Source organism: Frieseomelitta varia, unplaced genomic scaffold (genome assembly GCF_011392965.1).
Source record: "Frieseomelitta varia isolate USP_RPSP 00005682 unplaced genomic scaffold, Fvar_1.2 scaffold_139, whole genome shotgun sequence".
Taxonomy (NCBI): Eukaryota; Metazoa; Arthropoda; class Insecta; order Hymenoptera; family Apidae; genus Frieseomelitta; species Frieseomelitta varia.
The window spans coordinates 184,540-205,527 of NW_025109072.1; the positions used below are offsets into that span (position 1 = coordinate 184,540).

The 20,988-nt window shown below is 29.2% G+C and overlaps 3 protein-coding genes across 7 annotated transcripts; 2 read left to right on the top strand and 1 right to left on the bottom strand.

Annotated features, from left to right (window-relative positions):
- Nucleotides 1-1,788: 1,788 nt before the first annotated feature.
- Nucleotides 1,789-8,921, bottom strand: LOC122531954 (putative leucine-rich repeat-containing protein DDB_G0290503). Of its 4 annotated transcripts, XM_043660340.1 has the most exons (15): nucleotides 8,196-8,920; nucleotides 7,900-8,053; nucleotides 6,715-7,343; nucleotides 6,448-6,624; nucleotides 6,010-6,371; nucleotides 5,679-5,942; nucleotides 5,248-5,595; nucleotides 4,937-5,177; nucleotides 4,609-4,820; nucleotides 4,386-4,524; nucleotides 4,049-4,308; nucleotides 3,821-3,983; nucleotides 3,565-3,737; nucleotides 3,416-3,467; nucleotides 2,461-2,603 (listed from the first exon to the last, which is right to left on the bottom strand). In XM_043660340.1, exons 1-14 carry the CDS (start codon nucleotides 8,697-8,699, stop codon nucleotides 3,449-3,451), a joined length of 3,645 nt encoding a protein of 1,214 aa, XP_043516275.1. In that variant the 5' UTR covers nucleotides 8,700-8,920; the 3' UTR covers nucleotides 2,461-2,603; nucleotides 3,416-3,448. The 4 variants fall into 4 exon arrangements, with proteins under 4 accessions (XP_043516266.1, XP_043516258.1, XP_043516248.1 ...); XM_043660331.1 differs by lacking the exon at nucleotides 3,416-3,467 and having other exon boundaries at nucleotides 1,789-2,603; nucleotides 3,821-3,974; nucleotides 8,196-8,921; XM_043660323.1 differs by lacking the exon at nucleotides 3,416-3,467 and having other exon boundaries at nucleotides 1,789-2,603; nucleotides 4,943-5,177.
- A 629-nt stretch (nucleotides 8,922-9,550) lies between these two features.
- LOC122531977 (RNA polymerase-associated protein Rtf1) lies at nucleotides 9,551-14,021 on the top strand. Its single transcript, XM_043660374.1, has 7 exons — nucleotides 9,551-9,786; nucleotides 10,162-10,420; nucleotides 10,508-10,912; nucleotides 11,006-11,246; nucleotides 11,336-12,062; nucleotides 12,141-12,405; nucleotides 12,509-14,021. The coding sequence occupies exons 1-7, from the start codon at nucleotides 9,706-9,708 to the stop codon at nucleotides 12,613-12,615; spliced, it is 2,085 nt and encodes a 694-aa protein (XP_043516309.1). The 5' UTR covers nucleotides 9,551-9,705; the 3' UTR covers nucleotides 12,616-14,021.
- Nucleotides 14,022-15,283: 1,262 nt separating this feature from the next.
- On the top strand, nucleotides 15,284-20,421 carry LOC122531984 (cofilin/actin-depolymerizing factor homolog). 2 transcript variants are annotated; one of them, XM_043660386.1, is made up of 3 exons: nucleotides 15,284-15,651; nucleotides 19,473-19,715; nucleotides 19,792-20,421. In XM_043660386.1, exons 1-3 carry the CDS (start codon nucleotides 15,649-15,651, stop codon nucleotides 19,990-19,992), a joined length of 447 nt encoding a protein of 148 aa, XP_043516321.1. In that variant the 5' UTR covers nucleotides 15,284-15,648; the 3' UTR covers nucleotides 19,993-20,421. The 2 variants fall into 2 exon arrangements, with proteins under 2 accessions (XP_043516321.1, XP_043516331.1); XM_043660396.1 differs by lacking the exon at nucleotides 15,284-15,651 and adding an exon at nucleotides 18,818-18,967.
- Nucleotides 20,422-20,988: the final 567 nt, after the last annotated feature.

Genomic DNA, 20,988 nt, shown 5'->3' on the forward strand with positions numbered 1-20,988 from the left:
ATTGTATACTTATCAAACATATCAAGATATCCTGTAGTACATTTTAAGTCATTAATTACTATTTATTACATTATAGGCAACGCGTACATTGCAAGAAACGAGTGATGCATATTTTAAAAATTATACAAAATAATTAACAACAGAATCAAACTTATATCTGTCGCTGATTACTAAAAATAGAAAAATATATCATATTTGCTATTATTGTACGAATATATATGTATACATGTTCTACTAACAAAATACTTTGAAGAATTTATATAATATACTATCTATCTAATAAGGAAACTATTATCATAAACTGAAATTAACAAAATATAAATTTCTACAAAGTTGTATCTAAATTAGGTGTATATGAGATACTAGTATATACATATGTATATGTATTGTCATCAAAAGAGAGAATTTTTGCTATCTATTCTTTTTTATATATCAAAGTTATAAAGTTCAAATTATAAAGTAAATAATGAAATATTATTCTCGCTTTATATAAAATCAAATAACAAAAGATTAGCTTTATATAAAAAATAATGTAGCAGTTTTGTGAAATAACAATGATCTTCACTATGGAAGCCCACTTTTATTTAAAGGAAGAACATGAAAAAAGGTATCCATCTTAAAAGAAGATGTCATGATACTATGCACATGCATCACTATAGATATTTATAATAACATGTTATTAAAAATTTGTATAATATAACATATAATTTCGTAACGTAAAATTATTTTGCACCATTTTTGGAAGAGTTCATTGTACACGAAGATTTAACGTCATTATATGCGTGTATATGAAAGATATACTGCGGAATTACATTTACTTCATATTCGTTCGCATTATAAATTATTTAACATTTTATGATTTTAGAGATAAATGAGATAAAGAATAGAAAACTGAGTGAAACAAATCTTATAATTAGCACCTTGTTAGATTATTAAAAATAAAATGTACAACAAACAAAGTGCATTTTGACAATGGTAATAATGTTAATAAAACTATGGAAACTAATTTTCAATAAAAATAAATGTTACATTTCATTAAACAATGATTTTCTTGTTCTAAATCAATCATGAACTTTAATGTTTTACTGCATATTTTTTTAAAAATAATACGCAATTTCTAGAAAATTCTAAATAGCCAGCATACATACTTTTTAAAATTATTTATTGAATTTTAAGTTTTTAAACAAAAGAAATAAAATTTATTTAAAAAAAAATTATGCAGTAAAAATACAATACAATTAATTTTAACTAGAAAAATTACATAAAATTGTAAAAATTTGAAATGGCTAGTAAATTTATAACCAAGCAACAAGCTGCAAGCAATCAAGTAATATAAACTTTTGAACAAGTACATATTAAAAATTTTCTTAGACGGTATTATCAGTGTACATTAATGAGCTTAATACCATTTCTAGATTATACAGATCAACGCATTGATCATATTAATTTTATTAAGCGAATATGCAAGATATATTTGTTTTAATAATTAGTTTAAATAATCAGCTAGTATATACATAATTAATGCAAACACACAATCAAGTTGATCAATAATAAAACATAATACTTTAATATATACTATTATCTTAAAGCATATTGTGATCACATTAATTATTGAATTATTGAATGTAAAAATTATAATAATTCATTGCACCTTTTCAGAGCAAATAGTATTTTTTTTTCTTCTTTTTCTTTTTGCATATGTCAATATTTTTGAAACACAGAGAACTCATATATATTAATTAATAAAGTCTTTTTTTATTTTTCGAGCAGTATGAATAATTTTATATTTATCAAAAACTAATAATTTAGTAGTATCTGTAATGATACATGTTGTTTCCAATAATGCATAAAACTTAATTAAAATAAACTAGAGAGCACATAATATCATTGAAAATTATGTTTACAAATTCAAGAGGATATTTACTACAATAAAAAATAATTAACATATTGAATCTTAGATGCAAACATATTAATCTTTACACCGTTATATGATTGGTCCAATTATGTATATAATTCTGTTTCTATTTAATATTTATTATTGTTAGGCCCTAAGATTGGAACTACGATATTTTTCACCACAAATTCCAAAATTTCAACACATTCGTAAATATTTTCCTCGGAAACACAATATATTCTAGGACATAGTCGAAATTTATATTACAACAAAAAAAATCAGAGTATGAGAATGTTTCCACATAAATATTATGAAAGTAGGCATCAATTTTGTTGAACAGTAATACTTCAACTTAGAATAGTATCAATAGTCATATAGATCTATAGATTCTTAACGTTAAAAGTTGCAAAAAATAGAATTTTTTAATATAGAAAAGATTTTCTTAACATTCTCCTTCAGATCATATAATCTATAATGTATAGAACTATTCATAGAGCAATTCTGTGAGAATGGATTCTCTCTCTTTTAGTCTTTATATACATCAATATAGTTGAAATTTTTATAATTAAGTTCGTTTATATAATATCATTAATGACTTGACCTTTAATAAAGTGCAACTTCATCTGCAGATATAACCAATTCTTCGTCACTACAATCACTAATTCCAAATCCTGATGAGCCATGAAAACTGCGTGATCTTGCAACATTGCTAAAAACAAAATAAATAATGTTATTTCTATTTATAACATATGAAGAAAGAACCAGTAAATTATACTGTTGTATATATTTAACATGCTGGTGCGTTATACCTATATAATGTAAGATACTGTAAAAATTGTAATTGGAAATTTCCACAAAAATTTTTATAAAAGTTATTTTATCAATATAATTCTTTCATAACCTTTTTTCCTCTTAATTTTATCACTCACAAATTATGATATAAATATTTGATATAAATAAGAAATATTAGGAGAAATTGTGCACAGACAAAAATGTTTTGATATGCTTGGTTCTTTCTTAAATCATGCAAGTAAAACAAAGTAATAATTAACACATTAATCTAGCTGTATATTGCATTAATAAGCCACAACAAACTATTCTGAAATTTCTGACCTGCACACTCATCATAAGAGAAATACATATGTATTATGGCTTACTTTCTAACTATCTTATATATAAATAATTTCATTTTAGTAAAAAGTAACCATTATTTTTGCAATTGTCCACTAAAAAACAATCATGGAATGATGTCATGAAATAAACAATGAATAATATGGATTTTTGTAATTTTTCTTATAAATTAAAACATTATATTTCTATATTAAATTGACATATCCATAGTATTCACAGATTAATAATGCATTGGCGATGGATTAATATAAACAATAAACAATATCAAAAAGCAGCATTATTGCAATAAAATTTTCTTAAGAGGTTACGAAAAAATATGTTGAGGTTACATTTTTTAGTGTATCTCTTAAAAAAATCTACATTGCAAAATCAAACAAGTCATTTTCGTACCACTTGCTTGTACCGATGGTCTCTATCATTAGATTATCGATCGCTATCGGTCCTACCAACACAATGAAATAATTACTTTTTATATTAACTGAATAACAAAATATTTTCATATGATTTTAGGTTTAAAAAAAGAATAAACAATTGCTTACCTCGGAGAAAGATTGGCATTTGTATTTTTCTTAGCCAAGCCTGCTTTCCTTCTCCCTTCCATTGCTGCTTTCATAGGATCATAACTTTTACGACGTTTCCAATTTTGCATTTCGACTTCTCTTGCATTCGGCGTAGCGGGCTTTTTCATTTCTTTTGGTTTTATTTTAGGTCCCTATGACATAGAACACTCAAAAATGTAAAAATTGTCTTACGTGTGTTATATGTACGAACATGTCTTATCTAAAAGATACATACAATAGTCGTAGTTCTATTTGACCTCATACTAAAACGTCCAGAGTCAGTCCTACTGATGCTTGTAAAAGATTCAGATTTTCGAGTATCCGACGTGCCCGATTTATTCTTATTTATATTTCCTGGTAATTTTGTAGGTTGCACGTCTAATCTTGCTCTACGTAAACTGCAAGTGTAGTTTTAAAATATGCGTAATGATAATACATATTAATTATATCTATAAACTTTTACCTAAACGCTCGATTATATTTAGTATTTGAAATAGCATTCTGTGCATTAGGATGACGATCATCACTGCTCTCTGTGTCACTAGCTTGGTGTAATGTTTTTGATATACTTTTGTGTAAACTATGACTAGTATCTTCATCGCTGTCATTATCCGAATCCATTAAAGCTGATGAATGACAAACCGTAATACGAGCAGACATAGCTGACATTACATTTTGTGTTGTTTGTAAATAATATGATGTTTCTACATCACTATCACTTTCCTGTATACAAAAAATTAAGTAACTGTTTAGAGCAAATACAAATTTCATTAAAAAACTATTTATATATATATATTTACCAATTGCGGACTGCATGGTGGAGGTACTTGATTGTCATTCTTAACAATACTTAATTCGTTGTCAGACCATTCATTAGCTAATGAAAGAGTACCACCTGTTCCATGAAAACTTGCCGACCGTAATACAGAATTATCATGGCTAAAAATATATTGTTCAAATTAAAATAAAACAAAATTACATTCTGGAAATATTTGCAACATCATGCTTTCAATAGATACCTACTTTCCAGAACTATCTTCTGTGCTGTGGTGTTTTTTTGAATTGTCTATCAATTTTTTTCTACCTTCAGCAGCTGCTTTCATTGGATCATAACTTTTTCTTCTTTTCCAATTTTGAAATTCTACTTCTTTTGATGTCAATGTTGAATTGCTTCTACCAGATTTTTTCTGATCTTTACTTATTGTTTGAGTAGGTCGTTGTGTAGTAGGAACATGCTAAGAAAATATTTTAAATAACTATTAATTATACAATTACATCAAATCAATAATTTTAAAAAATTTTAAAGAACTAAAATGAAATATGAAGAGTAAAATATTTATAAATTTAAAATACTTACATGAGATGATCTCGTACTAAGTCTTGTACTATCAGTTCTTGATATAGATGCAGCTCTTGGTTTTATAGATTCTGATTTTTTTAAAGATTCTTTATTATGTACATTCGCATTACTTGTACGACTTCGATGATAATTTTGCTGTTTATTTAAAGATGCTGACTTCACTTCACTTTGTGCTCTTCTACGTCTTTCTTCAGGAGTTGTATTTGGGGTTGTATCAGATTCACAATTTAATCTAGACATTATGAAGTATAATAATAAATATACATATCAGTATTACTTTCAATGTATTATTTCTTAAGTACCTTGCTCTTCTTATACTAAAAGCTCGATTTAATTTAATTCCAGAAGAAATTGAACCTAATGAAGATTTTGCTTGTTGTTCACCAGTTTCACTGCTACTGTCAGAAGCAGCAAGATATCTTCCTGGTAAAGATGCTTTATCAATATCACTACTATTAAAGCTACTACGACGGGATGACTGGCTTTGTGATTTTATATTTCTAATATTTGCATTGCTACATGATCTTTGGATATTTAAATTACGTTTAACATTTGGACTATTTTGAAGAACACTGTCTGTTATCGTATTAAAGTCAACATTTTCTTCGTGATAAGTTGCAGTACTATTCGATTTTCTTAACATATAAGGACTAAAACAAGGACAACAATTAGAATAATATAATATATATAAATATATAAATGAAAGCTCTCAATATTTATTCCTTATTTATACCTATTTTCAACGCATGTAAAGTATCCAATATTTTTAGCTTGTGGAGAAGATTTTGTCAAATGTTTAGTTCTTTCCAATACTGGTGAATTTAGAATTTTAGTGGCTGTCTTACGAGTTACAATTGGACTGTTTGTTAATTTTGGTGTAGACGGTCTTAGACGATTTAAAACTGGACTATTTGAGTATTTAATTTCATCATCTTGATATTTCGTACTATTTCTTTTGGACGTATTACATTCCGTTGTATTAGATGTATAGTCTCTCCTATAAAACATCAGATTGTAAAAATAGTTTAAATTATATTTTTTTATATAAATAAAAATTTCTTTACCTGTCCAAGGAACTACTTCGTCTTCCTAAATGAAGGGAAGTAAACTCTTTGGACGGACTACTTAATTCAGCATTTGTGTCTTCAGTCTTTGATTTATTTGGACTTATATATTTACGAATACTTCTCCTATTTTCATTGGTGTTAATTCTCCTAAAAAGAGATTCAGATAAACTTCCTCTCCTGGTTAAAACCCCATGTATTGGTGTTCTTTGTGAACTTTGTGGTGGTGTATTATAACTATTACTGGTATCATCATCTGATTCTCCACCAGAATCAATAAGTGTATGTTGATTTGAAATTAAACCAATCCTCTCTTTTATTCGTAAATATGATTCCACATCTAAACTGCTGTCACTTTGTTCCTAAAAATGTTTGTTACGTATATGTATCATTACTGCATGTATCATTACTACATTAATATTAATAAATATTTCATACATTGCGGCTACGAGCGAGTCGTTGTGATCTGCTATGAATAGGAGATGGTATTTTGGATGGACTTAATGGAGGCGTACGACCAGTTGATCCACCAATTGCTGGTGGTAACGAATTATGTTCTGCTACTTGAGTGGCCCATTCTGATATCCACGTATTGTTATCTCTTGAAACACTCATCTTTGAAATAAAAAATATTTTAAATAAATAAAAGAAATACTTTAAATACATAAAAGAATACTTATCATAATAAATGAATAATTAACTTACTTTAAAACTATGAATACATGCTTCACTGTTGTCTTCTTCAGTTAAAACACCAACATTAAATACCTTATCAATATCCATTCTTGCTTTTTCCTCATCTGTATAATCTTTATGAATTGTATATGTTCCTGCTTCACTAACTGCTCCATCTGATCCTCCATCAATATTACTTACATTGAAAACATCTATATTTGTTTCATTTAAATCATCTGGATTTACTTCCATTGTATAACTGACACTAGATAAATTGGACTCTTTGATATTTATAGTTTTACTTCTAACATAATTTATGTTAGACACTTTATCAGATATATTATCAGATGAATGTTCATATTCATCGTCTTGATCAATATTCTTTGTATACAATTTTTCAGCATCATCATCATAATTGTTCAATTGAATTCTACTTAAATCATTTATAGTAGCAGACTTTTGTGGTACCCAATATGATGTTGCATTTGTTTTCTCTGTATAACCAAGTTCTAAAGAAAGATTTTTATAAGGAAGTTTAGGTTGTTTTGATTGTTCAAAAGATTTACTCATTGTGTCTTGTTTATTTTGAAAATTTGATACTTTTATATTAGACTCAGATTTTTGTAAGATATGCAATGGTTTTAAAAATGATTTTGAACCTAAAAATAGATTATATTCAATAATAAATCAAGACTGCAAAATAATGGAAATGTGGAAAACAATATTAATATTAGAATTTATAGATAATTAATATTTTCTGACATGACAATACAATTTTTTAATATCATAAGTAATATTACAATCGTTAATGTTGCCAACCTACATATTGTGAATATATTGAAAGTACTTGAGAAGAATATTAAAAAGCATAGTAAAGATGATTTCATCATGACTCATACATTACAAATATAGTCTTCCATTATATACATTGCTATTCAAAAGGAATTGTTTTTCAATCATTGCAAAACTTTAAACATATTAAACATTACATAATGAACACATGTTTATATTACACGAAATTATTAAATTACACTAATAATTAATAATACTTGCCTTAAATATTATTATTAAAGCAAAAAGTTATAAAGGAAATTATTTATTTTCATAACTAATATAACATATTTAGAGAACATAATTTTCAAAAACATAAAATTTGATAGAAATTTAATTTTTCAATATTTGAACGTAATTTTAAAGGAAAGAGAATTGGATTACCTAGTTGTTTCAGTTTCTCTGACAATTGATCTGTTTTCCGTTTTGTGTCATCCTCACTACTAAAATAACCTTCAGAATGTGTACTAGATACTTTTTGTTTTTGTGTGAAATTTGAAGAAATTAAAGTACCAGGCTTTTTTGTATTTATTTCTACCTAAAAATTTAATTTCAGTCTTAGTAACATCAATTTTACTTTATCTGTATTATATATTTTTCTTATATCATCCACAATATAAACATTATCCACAATATAAACTTTAATGTAATTCAATCTTACGTGTTTTAAATGTACCTACTTTAGATGTGGACAAATTTCTTTTGTGTCTAGCATTATATCTTTCAAACAAATTTTGATATTTAGTTGTATCAACTTCCTTATTGCCAAAATCAATTGTGAAAGCTAATGGAGCTTGAGACACATAATCATTAGTAGAATTTTCTGATGTTACTTCTGTTTGTTCAGTCTTGCAATCATTCTTTAAAACCTTTTCATCCTGTGATAATTCCTTCTCTTTATCTTCATCGCTTTTTTCTTCTTCCTCGTTGTTCGTCGACACTAGATTATCCTCTGCATCTTTCGCGTAAATCTGAGAATTCTCAAATTGTGCGTATATAATAGTATCGTCACGTTTCTCGTTATCAATCGTAACATTTTTAAGAGAAGACAATGAATCTTCGACGTCTTTGATATCTTCGTTGTCTTTTTGAATATCATCATTAAATTCCATCGAATCACTGGCCGAAAGTTGAGTGTCAACCTCTTTGGATGTGTTCTTTTCTACTTCCATATTCACAGACATTGAACATTCCAAGTTTAAACATCCGTAATTAGAATGGTCACGTTCTCTACGACACTACTATCTATTACAATTAATTTATAAATGCCACTCCTATAGTTACATTTCACTGCTTAACTGTAACGTCATATAAAATCCGATATAGTATAAAATTTATCTGACACATCGACACACTTGCGTCTATCATACGCCATTGACGGCAAAAAGTGTCAACATTCATAATTACCAATGTACGGAAGGAAATGTCACCAAACTGAATTATCATACGACTCGTTACCAATGGAAAATTAAACGTGCTGCGTATAAACTACAAGCATTAGAAAATTCGATTTGAAGAAACTTTGTAAAACGGAAAAGAAACATCGATCAAATTCATTTCTAAATAATCATATAAAATAATTGAAATTTATTACTAACAAAAAAAATATATTGACATTGAGTATGAATGTCGATTACAATAGAAGAAATTATTTAAAATTTTATAGTTAACAAATATCGGCACAATTTATAAAATTGAACTATACTTGTTCGTTTAATTTTGAAAAGTTATTCAACTCATTGGTTTATCAAGATTCAATTATTTAGAAGTTTTAATTCATTTTAAATGTTTAGAACACAATTATACGACCATGAACAGCACGCTTTGGCATTGAAGAACGGACAAAGACCTCGTTCAAATTTTCGATTGGCTACGCAAAAAAATTATTATACTTGCGAAATCATTACAGGAATACGAATAATTGTTTATTACGTAAAAGAAATATTATGGTAACGATCTTTTTTATATAAGTAAACATATAGTAATTGCACATGGTACGACACAATATTATTGGTCCGGTGTAAAACTAGGTCGATGAAACGAACGGCGTACCACTGTATGAACGTTGATGTTTAACGTCTTCGGTTCTACGCGGTCTTCCTAGTTTAGTGTACCTTGCATGACGTTAGATTTATCCGTGTTAGGAGGGCGTGCAATTTTCACAATCTCCGTTTACGTATTCTCGTGATAATGCCAAAGAGAAAGAACCAGGCTCTTATAGATTCTGATACTACCGGCAGTGCATCAGAAAGTGGATCGGATTTGGATAATGTAAATGATATAACCTTACATAAAAATCTCGTATTGTATATCTTCTGTTTTATACTTATAGTTAGCTTCTAACGTAGAAGATTTGACACATTGAATTTCCTAGTAGTGTTCTTTGTCTTAAATCACGTTCCACGTTTTTAAAATGTAGTTCGAAAGGAATGTACAAGCGAAATTTACATAACCTGCTAAATAGTATGCGTTTAAGTTTGAATTTAATTTGATTTTTAAATTACAGAAATTTGCTATTTTAAATTTAAGTAAGAGAAAATATACGTATATATGTCGGTAATCATAAATATTTTGTGTATCATATATTTAACAAATTTATCTCTCTTAAAAACAATTGAATTCTGATTTTTAATTTATATGTATCAGGACTTATTATCTCTTGCCAAGAAAAAGAAAGGCAAAGCCCAAGATGAATCTCCTTCTAATGAAGAAACTGGCACTATCAAGAAAGACAATAAAAATGATTCAGACACATCAGATTCAGATGATGATTGGGGTGCAAAAACTGGGAAAAATAAAAAGAAGAAGGTGCCAAGTAAAAGAAATAAACGTAAGGTGACAAAGTCTAGTAGCGAAGAAAGTGCCAGTGAAAAAGAACCTGAAAAAGTCTCTGAACCAGAAGAAGGTAATAATACATGTAAAATTAATACTAATAATGATATTTTGTAAAATTATTTTATAATTGTATAACAGAGTAATTTCTTATTTTTAGGTGAGGTTTCAGACTCAGATGCTAGTGTTTCTGATTCTAGCCAAGAAGAATTTAATGATGGCTATGATGATAAATTAATGGGAGATGCTGAAGATCAAGCAAGACTTGCTCAAATGACAGAAAAAGAACGTGAACAAGAAATCTTCAAACGTATTGAACAACGTGAAATCATGAAAACAAGATTTGAGATTGAAAAGAAATTGAGAATGGCCAAGAAACAAGAATTAAAAAAGCAAAAAGAATCAAGAAAGAAAGAAAAGAGTGCAGAAGAAAAGAAAGTTGATAGAGCACCAGATCCTAAAGAACGAAGTAAAGATCGTAAAAAGACAATAGAAGAAAAACAAGATAAAAAATTCCATGCAATGTCTCTTCTTAAAGCAAGAAGAGAAGAGAAGAAAGAAAGGGGTAAAGTATTGAATACAAAGATTAATATAAAATAAATGAATTAAAAAGTAATTAGAATTATTAATTATTTTATTTTTCTCTTTTTTTATTTAGAAGAGAAAGAGAAACAAAGAATAGAACAACAGCAACAGCAGTCAAAAGATATTGAAGAAGAAGAATTAGAAGATGACCACAAAGGAGGGGCAAACAAAACTAAACTTAAAGCATCTGATATTTATTCTGATGATAGTGGTTCATCAGATAGTGGTGAAGAAGAAGAAATTGCTAAACCATCATCTACTCGCAGATCATCTTCAAGTGACAGTAGAGATACTGATTCTGATGCTGATAAAAAGTTAGATTAAAAAGCCAAATTCTTTTCTTAAAAACATTAGATAACATTAGTTAATGATATTAATGCTAATCGAATATATCATTTTGCAGATCTATTACCAGTAATAAAGCTAAACCGAAAAAGCCAATATATGTTAATTCTAAGGATGATCTCAATAAAATTAGATTATCTCGTCATAAGATGGAAAGATTTGTACATCTACCTTTCTTTGATAGAGTGGTACAAGGTTGTTTTGTTAGAATTGGCATTGGAAACAATAACGGAAAACCAGTATACAGAGTAGCTGAAATTAGCGGTGTCTGTGAAACAGGAAAAATCTATCAACTTGGTGGGACAAGAACGAACAAAGGATTGAAACTAAGACACGGAGCTCAAGAACGTGTCTTCAGATTAGAATTTGTGTCGAATCAAGAGTTTACTGAATCTGAATTTCTTAAATGGAAAGAAACTTGTGCTTTGCAAGGAATATCAATGCCAACTTTTGAAGAAGTTGAACAAAAATTAAAAGACATCAAAGAGGCTTTAGTATATGAATTCAAAGAAGAAGATATAGAAAAAATAGTACGAGAAAAGGAAAGATTTAAACAAAATCCATATAATTATGCAATGAAAAAGGCACAACTTATGCGCGAAAGGGATGCAGCTAATTGTAGAGGAGATGACGAAACTGCTAGTCGGCTTAATCAAGAATTGAGTGAACTTGAGGAACGTGCATCTGAACTTGATAAAATGCGCACTGCAACGATATCTAGCATATCATACATTAATGATCGTAACCGAAAAAAGAATGTTGAAGAAGCTGAAAAAGCAATAATGGTAAATTAATAACATACTATAGAATATAAAAATTATTAAAGTATATTATTAATCTATTATGTGCTTTTTATGTAATAGGAAGAGATTAAAGCCAATAAGGGTAAAAAGGTAGATGATCCATTCACTAGACGAAGTACAAAACCAAGAATGGTTTTCAAACCAGAAGATGACGAAGTATCATCTACTGTTCCAGACCTTGGTAAAACAAGTCCTCAACAAACTGAAGCAGTAGCAGTATGTGAAAAAGAAAATGGCCAAGAAACAAAAAAGAAACAAAGTACTGAAGATTTATTTAATGCTCATGATTTTGATATCACAATAGACTTAGAAGTACCAATTCCAAGTAAGTTTTTATAAAAATTAATTTTATATTTATTCTGAATAAAAATTTTAAGCATTTGTTATATTTTTTATTATATAAACATGGTATTTCTAATTTTTTTTAGATAATCCTGTTAGTGTATTGCCGAAACCCATTAGTAACATCAAAGATACTGGACCTCGACGATCTTTAAATTTGGAAGATTATAAGAAAAAACGAGGACTAATCTAACGATTTGTTGCCTTTAGAAGTAAAAAAAAAAATCAATCCTTGATGATATCTGATTAATTCTAAAAATAAGGACGAAATCTTGTAACGGTTGACTGAGAAACTAGTTTATATATAGTTCTCATATAATATTCCTTTTTTTGTTATAAATAATAATTCCTCGTTGTTAGAAAGGATATAGGTGGTTTCTACCATATGATTTTATTGTAGAATCATACATGGTATTCTTAACGGATGCACTTTTATTGTTCGTTAAAATATTTCTGTTTTTTAAAGAATACAATTAATAAGTACTTAAAAAAAGTATTATGATTTGAATCATTTTAGGATTTCACGATTGTTTCAGTTTTTCAGTGATATCTTTTAATAAAAGCAAATTTACCTTTTAGAGAGAAAATAATTCATTATTAAGAATTGCAATACAAATATTAACAGATAATTTTAATAATAAAAATCGATATGGATCATAAATACATTAATCATAACTTGCATATAGCAATATGTGACATTTTCCTATGTTCAATATGTTAAAATAAACATTAATAAGCAGCCTCGTAATATAAAAAATTTCGTAATACAAAAATTTATACAAATTTGAAATGAGTGAACATGTGCTTCTATTAATTATGTTTATGATGATTAATTGCTTTGTGTGAGGGTATTACGAAGACTATCATACGTATAGATATTTTTTTATTCTCTGCAGTGTTTTAACACTGTAATTACAAACTACTGCCAATATAATTTGGCTACAAAAGCTTCAAAATATGTTTTACTATAAAAATTTGTAAATATTCTCTGAACAATTCGAATAATTTAAATCACTAAATTCTTATATACATACATATAAATATATATATTTCTGTACGAAATAATGATAAAAGAATATTTTTAGATGTATACTTTTCTTATGTCTAGTTAATCTGATTATTGTTAACTTTAATCTAACAAGTATATTATCGTAATTTAATTTTTATTAATGTTCAAAATAATTAAATTTTTTTTGCATCTTCTGCTCACAATATTACTATTTAGTACACAATCATAAACTGGATATCTTGAATAAATAAAAATTTGATACTTTGTAATAAAAAGTGTGCATTTTTTTATAATTATGAATCATTAATTTAGAAAGTAGGTTTATTGAAAGCAATAAACGAATATTTCATTTCAAAATACATCTTAGTATGCAAAATTTGATTTATTCAGGATATCAAAAATTATTTGATATGATTTATGAAATTCAAAAATGATTATATAAGCTGATAAACTATAATATACACAAGTATCAAATCTGAATTAAAATCATTACTATCCACTATCAAAATAAAGCATGTTTGCTTTTATCCACTTTGCCAAAATTGTACATATATGTACCTAGACAGTACTATTAAAAAAATTTAGAAAGATTTACATTTTTATTTATGTAATAAAAATCATATAATTTACAGTTTTGAAAAAATAATAATACTTAAATTCTCTGTTAAATACAAGGAATTTTATTAAAATTATGTTTTTTTGTCTTAAAGAATTTTTTAAGAACTAGACTGAGATACTATGTTCATAATACTCAGTTTTTATACTAAACAAAATAAATCATAGATTCAATTTTGATAAACATTTAATAACGTTAGAATATGTTAAGATATATTTCAAGTCTTTGACTATTTAATTCAATACAGACTGCTTCAGTATTTCTTTTATAATTTGTTGTGTTTATATAGTATAATCTTGTTTATTCTTTTAATTATATTATGTATTATAAATTACAGCAATAATCTAAGACTAATTGTATCAAAAAAAAAAAAAAAAAAAAAAATCATTAAATGTATTGCATATGCTTTTAAGTTGTATTATTGAGAACAGTATTATAATAATATACATATATACGTATAAATGTACTCATATTTCTTCAATTTTAATATATAGAAATATTATACTTAATTATGTTTTTAACATATCGAGATATGGTATGCACGGAAAATATATTTATATGAATATTACAATTCATAAATTTTTGTGCTTCAAATAATCATAATGTTATTTCTCAAACATAAATATAATGTCACATGAATATATCTGGCAAACACATTACTTGAAGTATCCTTATCAAATTTAATTTACTTAATAATTTAAAAAAAACAATATATCTTGCTCAAGATAATATTTTTAACAAAAAAATTTATCATCGATTATTCAATTTTTACAATATATTTTAATCTTTAACGATAAATTTACTCGAAGCCGTCATCTAATTGATATAGTTGATGTTATAGTTCAAATTCTTTTGAAAGTATTAACTACATTGCGCGTCGTGCGCACGCAAAGCAAGCAGCATGCGCACAGAACGACGCGCGACGTCTGTATGCGGTCGCTTGCACGCCGCTGTCCATATAAGGTAATTTCCCCACGTCCCTTATTATGATTGGTTGATATGACCGGCAGGTCACATCGATGATTAATTTCTATCTTATCTAATTACTTATCATTGTCTCTTGAATGATCTCTCTAGTTATTCCGTGACTTTGTTAGAACTCATTAATTGTTCTTATTTGGAGAGTAATTTGAAAAAACATCGTATTCTAGATAAAATTAGATGCTATATAAACGACCGGCACGACCGCATCACACAACGCTTGCGCACTGTGGAGCAATTCTACCGGTTTCAAAATAAAGTTTACGTTTACATGAATTTAATTTGTTGATTTGCCGCAGAAAAGAACAGATTGTTCAGCATATACAATTTGTTAATGAATTTTCTGAAAAAAGTATCCGCCTGATCAATTACGAATTCTTGTTAGCCAGTGATCGGCCAATCAAGACAAAGTTAATCAGAGTGCGCGCGCGCAGGCGTAGGGATACAGGATTCGCAGAAAGCTAGCTAAGAGAGGAGCCTCCCTTCCCGTTCGTTCGTGAGCCGCGACCCCCGCGACTGGACACTGCATCTATCCAGTTCCACCAGATCGAGGCTCTCGTGAAAGTGTAGGTTAAAGTGCTTGTTTACGTGATTCTTCTCACCGGCTACTACATCACGAAATGGTAAATATCACACTGTGCATGCACTCAACTTCCAAAAAATGTCAACAATCTTTTGGAAACCGGTACACGGCTTATTTTGTGGTTATGGCCGAAGCAGACGCGCCGGTCGCCATTTCTGTCCCGGCAATACGCCGCGAGAACGACTGCTTTCTTCTTTTGGCCACACCACTCGACCGATATCATTTATTCTTAACTATTCGCTTGAAATCATTTGTGCTATTGATTTTTTTTTGGCTTCTAGCAACAAACCAAACATCATTAAAACCTGTAACGTAGGTGTATTTTTACGTGCCAATCGCGATTCCTTGCTTCCAGGAAACGGATGATTCATTTCCAGTTTCACGATACGATAGTTAAAGACTCGAAGACCAACTGCGATCGGTGACGGAAAAAAAAATTGTACATCGTTGACGAGTAAAAACTCACAGTTAGGTTGTAACGTATTGTCGCATGGCAATCATCTTTGTGAATTCCTTCTCAGTTCTATTTAATTACAAGGAACGAAGAATTGCTTGCTCCACTAGTAGAAAGATATTTTCTCGTTAATCTAACATTTCTTATGGCTGGTCTTTTTAGTTTGTCTTTACATGCTTCGATTCGGTGCAAATTATTTAAATCTAAACAATTACAATTCTTTCAACGAAAACGAAATATAGTAACGACGCAAAAACAAAATTTTTTGCTCGATTTTAATGGTGCTGAAATTAATAAGGACTTGTTCCTTTCTGTGTTTCATATATTTAACGTTGATCTCATTGGATGCTATAAAATATATTGAAGTATTGTTATCAACGTGTAATTCGTGTCCTCGGCTTAAATGTTTCTCGAATTTTCGTCGTAATTGCCAAAAATTTATATAACGAATAGGTTATGCCAGACTGAAAATTTGTACAAATTTTCTCATGCGATGTTGAAATATCGAATACTGTTATCGATCAGGAACCGTTCTTTTTTATTGTGTATATTTTATCTTTTTACATTCATATTATACCATTTTGTTTATTTATTTTGTTACTGTATGCTTGGAAGAAAAAACACCTATACGCAGTGTAAACTTTCTATTTATATAAATGTCGATTAATATTGTCTATTTGCATGAATGTGCTTCATGATTTATTTAAAGATAAATTTCATGTATAGCAAAATAACTTTAATTTGCTATTTCCATTCAGGTAAAGTTTTATCCGTTGCAATTACAATTACACATTCTATATACGGAAGTAAAAGTCACAATTTATTAATACTGTCAGTGTCTTTGTAAATATTTTCAAACTTCTGACAATTCAAGATTTATATTATAAATGATTTATCAGCATCTATCGAAGTTCCGGAAGAATTCATTAAGTAGTTGCGTTCCGTTTCCGGCAAATTGGCGACAGAAAATTAACCATGTGAAACTACGCACAAGTACCATTCTCCGAATATATTTTAAATATTTATATTAGATACCAATGAACGCTGTATCCTTGGTAATGAAGAGCCGAATTCCTTGCGAAACTAACTCTTCCCCTCTATCTAGCTTTGAAGATGACAGTGAACTACAAGAGTTCTGGTAGAGAGGGAAAAATTCAATGAGCCCGTAAGGAGGTCGGTTCTTGCAGGCCAGTGACTCTCAAAGTTCACTGACGCCTTCGTAAACGTGATGAATAAACTGATTATTTTTAGCAATGCGATGATTAATTTTACTTTGTGTCTTATTCATAATCGTTTAACCTTTTCTTTTTCGCATCGTTGCTTGAAATAGCCATTTATCCTCCTCCATTTAAATTCATTTCATCACACAGTTTCATCGTGCATTTAAAATTTTCACAAAGATCCCTATCATTATAGGATATCAATGGAATTGGGGCAATTAGAATCTAAAATAAGTAAAGATAACTGAATTTAAACATGTAAATGAATGCTTTATTCTTGTCAATAGATTTTACACGTCTTCGAGTAATGTTTCACTTTTCTTATAATAGAACTTGAATATTTACTGTTCTTTTAGTATTGTCGAATCGTGAAATAATATGAAGACGTATGTGTAAACGAGTAGTATACTCGACAGTTAAACAACCGACCATGTCGCTCCTCATCGGTGAATCATCTTCCGTTTGACCTTGTGCCACACACAAGAGACGTTTACAACAACGCCCTAGAGGGAGCCAAGTCTGGCCCTAACCGGCATCCCCTGTCGTGCCAGAATATCGACCGAGGAATTGCATCCTCCATCCACTGGCTATCCTCCAACCACGTTACACTTTTCGTCGGACCCTTTTGCACCCCAGTCGACCCTTACTTTCATTATACTGGAATAGACAAACCGCTTTGACCGTTCACACAGAAGGTATTTACAATGGAACACAGTGAACCAATCGGTAAAAATTAATTTTATAAACATCATTTCTTAGAAATATCTTTATTTCTATTCAATTGTACGCGTGTGTACAGTAATCGTTATAAATAATAATATGAAATAATTTTAGTTGGATCATCATTCTACGTGCAATTTAGATTGCTTTGAATTTAAATAAATGATGAAGTTTTAGCAAGTATGTATAGTTGGTCTGGCAAAGTATCTGCTTTATCTTCAAATATCGAATTACGTTTTACCCGACTAATTTTAGCAATCTTGCAATTTCTTGTTTCTAGCCGTGAACCTGTTTGTTTTTGTTACGATTCCTTACATTAGTTGCAAGGTAATCAAGAATTTTTTTCGCAATTACCATCGAATCAAAAGCATTAAATCCTATCCGATTGAAGGCTGTTCTGTTTCAAAAATAACTATCCCACTTTTTACTCTGCATGTGTCGCCCATTTGTGGCGTTGTTACCTCCCTTTTTCTCTTTCTCTCCCCTCCTCGCTCTTCCGTTCTCCTTTATCTTCCCCTATTTTGCCCCCTTCGCCAGAATTTCACGTCCGGGTGTCATGTCATGGTCGTATTTCACAAATTTCCACAGAGTGGAAGAAACACGCAGTCCAACGGACCTCTGTACCGTGTGGCACGTGCCTGAAAGCAAGGGATAACTTTAGAAATGGACGTCGGATCTCTTTTAGCATCGAATTCGTGCGTGGGAAGACTTTATTTCGGTACGTCCCCTACGTTTACCCGCGAAATAAGCTTAAACGGCCAGACTAACATGACGCACGTAATACTGATAGTACCGATATTGGCACAATCTCATCGTCAGTCAACCACTTCGTTATAACATCACAAATGCAGAAAGATGTCCGACGCTCGTAATCTGTGTTCGCACCGACGCCAAAAGAAAAAAATATTACTTATCTGAGTGACTATCATGGAAGAGGTGGGACGGGAGAAGGTTGTCGAATGGTAAATCAACAATAGCTTGATAATCGACGAAATATATTCGATAAATATCGAATGCAATTATCATCAAACTCACGTATTTTCTAATTATGGTTGTTTCGATGTATTGTCGAAACATTTAAGTGAAAGAATCTCACGAAGTATTAAATTCAAATGAACTTTCATGTTCTTACGTACGCAGCAAGAATACGTGTCATAAATCGTATAAAGTCTTATAGATTTCTTGTCACCGGTATCAATTTCAACGAGTATGCCTCAGTTTTATAAACAATTTTTTTTTTTTTACTGGACTCTTACGCAGCCTTATGACTCATTATTACATTTGTTTCACTTATAATATTATGCGATAATCATGATCGTATGTTACTTTAAATTTCCCCTCTGTGTTGATCAATCACTTGATTATCAATTGTAATTTTTTACAAAAGAGAATTTGTTGCAAACACATTGGGAAACAAATGAAATGTTTGTTAAATGTTATTAATAGTTGTTTGTCTTTTCTATTTAGGCATCTGGAGTAACAGTGGCCGATGTTTGTAAGACAACATACGAAGAGATTAAAAAAGACAAAAAGCATCGATATGTAATCTTTTACATAAAGGACGAGAAGCAAATTGATGTTGAAGTCATCGGACCTCGCGACGCAGCTTATGACGCTTTCCTTGAAGATTTGCAGAAAGGTGGTAGTGGAGAATGTCGCTATGGCCTCTTTGATTTTGAATACACTCATCAGTGTCAGGGTACTTCCGAGGTAATATTCTTAATATATAATTGGTATCATTGAAAATTTTGCCTGAAATATTCAATTGGATTTTGTTACTTTTCAGGCTTCCAAGAAACAAAAATTATTCTTGATGTCGTGGTGTCCTGACACAGCTAAAGTCAAGAAGAAGATGTTGTATTCTAGTTCTTTCGATGCTTTGAAAAAATCCTTAGTTGGTGTGCAAAAATATATACAGGCAACAGACCTTTCAGAGGCTTCTGAAGAAGCTGTTGAAGAAAAGCTCCGAGCCACTGACAGGAATTAGGAGTATTTCAGCAAATCCAAAATTATTAATATTATTGAGAGAAATCAAGTGAAAAACAGTACGCAAATTCCCTTCCCCAAAATAATGCTCTATACCGTCGTCGCATCGAACGTTCACGTTTTTACACATTTTTCACGTTTAAACGAAAACGATTACTAAGTATTTGTGCTACATATATTAGTCATTGGGGAGCGTAAACATTAGCAGAAAGGAACATAAAAAGAACAAAAAATATATAAAGAAAAAAATCACTTTTCATACTGCGAACGTTGTGTGAATCTGTCTGATATAATATTAATATTATACTATTATAATAATAAGATACTTGTAAAAGAATAACAGTTTACAACCAGTCAGGCAGTAAGAATGAAAGCATTACATTTTTGTCATCGGCTGTATAATGTTTAAATTAAATTCATTTCATAATGACATTTTGTGAAATCCCATTAGTAAGTCCCATATTTTCCTAATGTGTTGTCAATTGTTTGGTTTGTTATAAAAGTGAAGGTAACAATTAGTAATATCGTTTGTATATGACAAGTCAATTCATCGTTTTATATATGAAATAAAATTTGCTTCTATTATTTTCAATAATTCTTTATATTGAATTATAAAAATCTTGTTTCAAATTTAACATACAAATAATGGTTATAATTTTTGGATTCGTCTATTTATATTTTTCGTTAACCATTAAAATTTAATACGTAATATATATAGTAATTTTTATTTTTTAGTATACCATATTATGCAATTTGACGAAAAATTTGCTAACCTTTTTTTGTATATATTATTTACAAAAAAGAAAAAATAAAGATGTTTTAAGCTTTGGTATTTTTTCGTTAAATAAATTCTATTATCTTTTATTTTACTCTGCTGACCTTGAAATTTATAGTCTTAACTGAAATAAATTTCTTTTGTAATTGGTATAAAAACAAGAAAAACTTTATAAAATACATATATTAGTATTCTTACATTCTTAACCAAGATATAAATATT

Coding starts and splice junctions, on each gene's coding strand:
- LOC122531984 (XM_043660386.1), top strand. Junction 19,716..19,791: donor AGTGTCAGGGTACTTCCGAG/GTAATATTCTTA, acceptor GTTACTTTTCAG/GCTTCCAAGAAACAAAAATT.
- LOC122531954 (XM_043660313.1), bottom strand. CDS start 8,699: ATGTCTGTGAATATGGAAGTAGAAAAGAACACATCCAAAGAGGTTGAC. Junction 5,596..5,678: donor TTTACATGCGTTGAAAATAG/GTATAAATAAGG, acceptor TCCTTGTTTTAG/TCCTTATATGTTAAGAAAAT. Junction 5,178..5,247: donor TTTAGTATAAGAAGAGCAAG/GTACTTAAGAAA, acceptor CATAATGTCTAG/ATTAAATTGTGAATCTGATA.
- LOC122531977 (XM_043660374.1), top strand. CDS start 9,706: ATGCCAAAGAGAAAGAACCAGGCTCTTATAGATTCTGATACTACCGGC. Junction 10,421..10,507: donor AGTCTCTGAACCAGAAGAAG/GTAATAATACAT, acceptor TCTTATTTTTAG/GTGAGGTTTCAGACTCAGAT. Junction 11,247..11,335: donor GATTCTGATGCTGATAAAAA/GTTAGATTAAAA, acceptor ATCATTTTGCAG/ATCTATTACCAGTAATAAAG.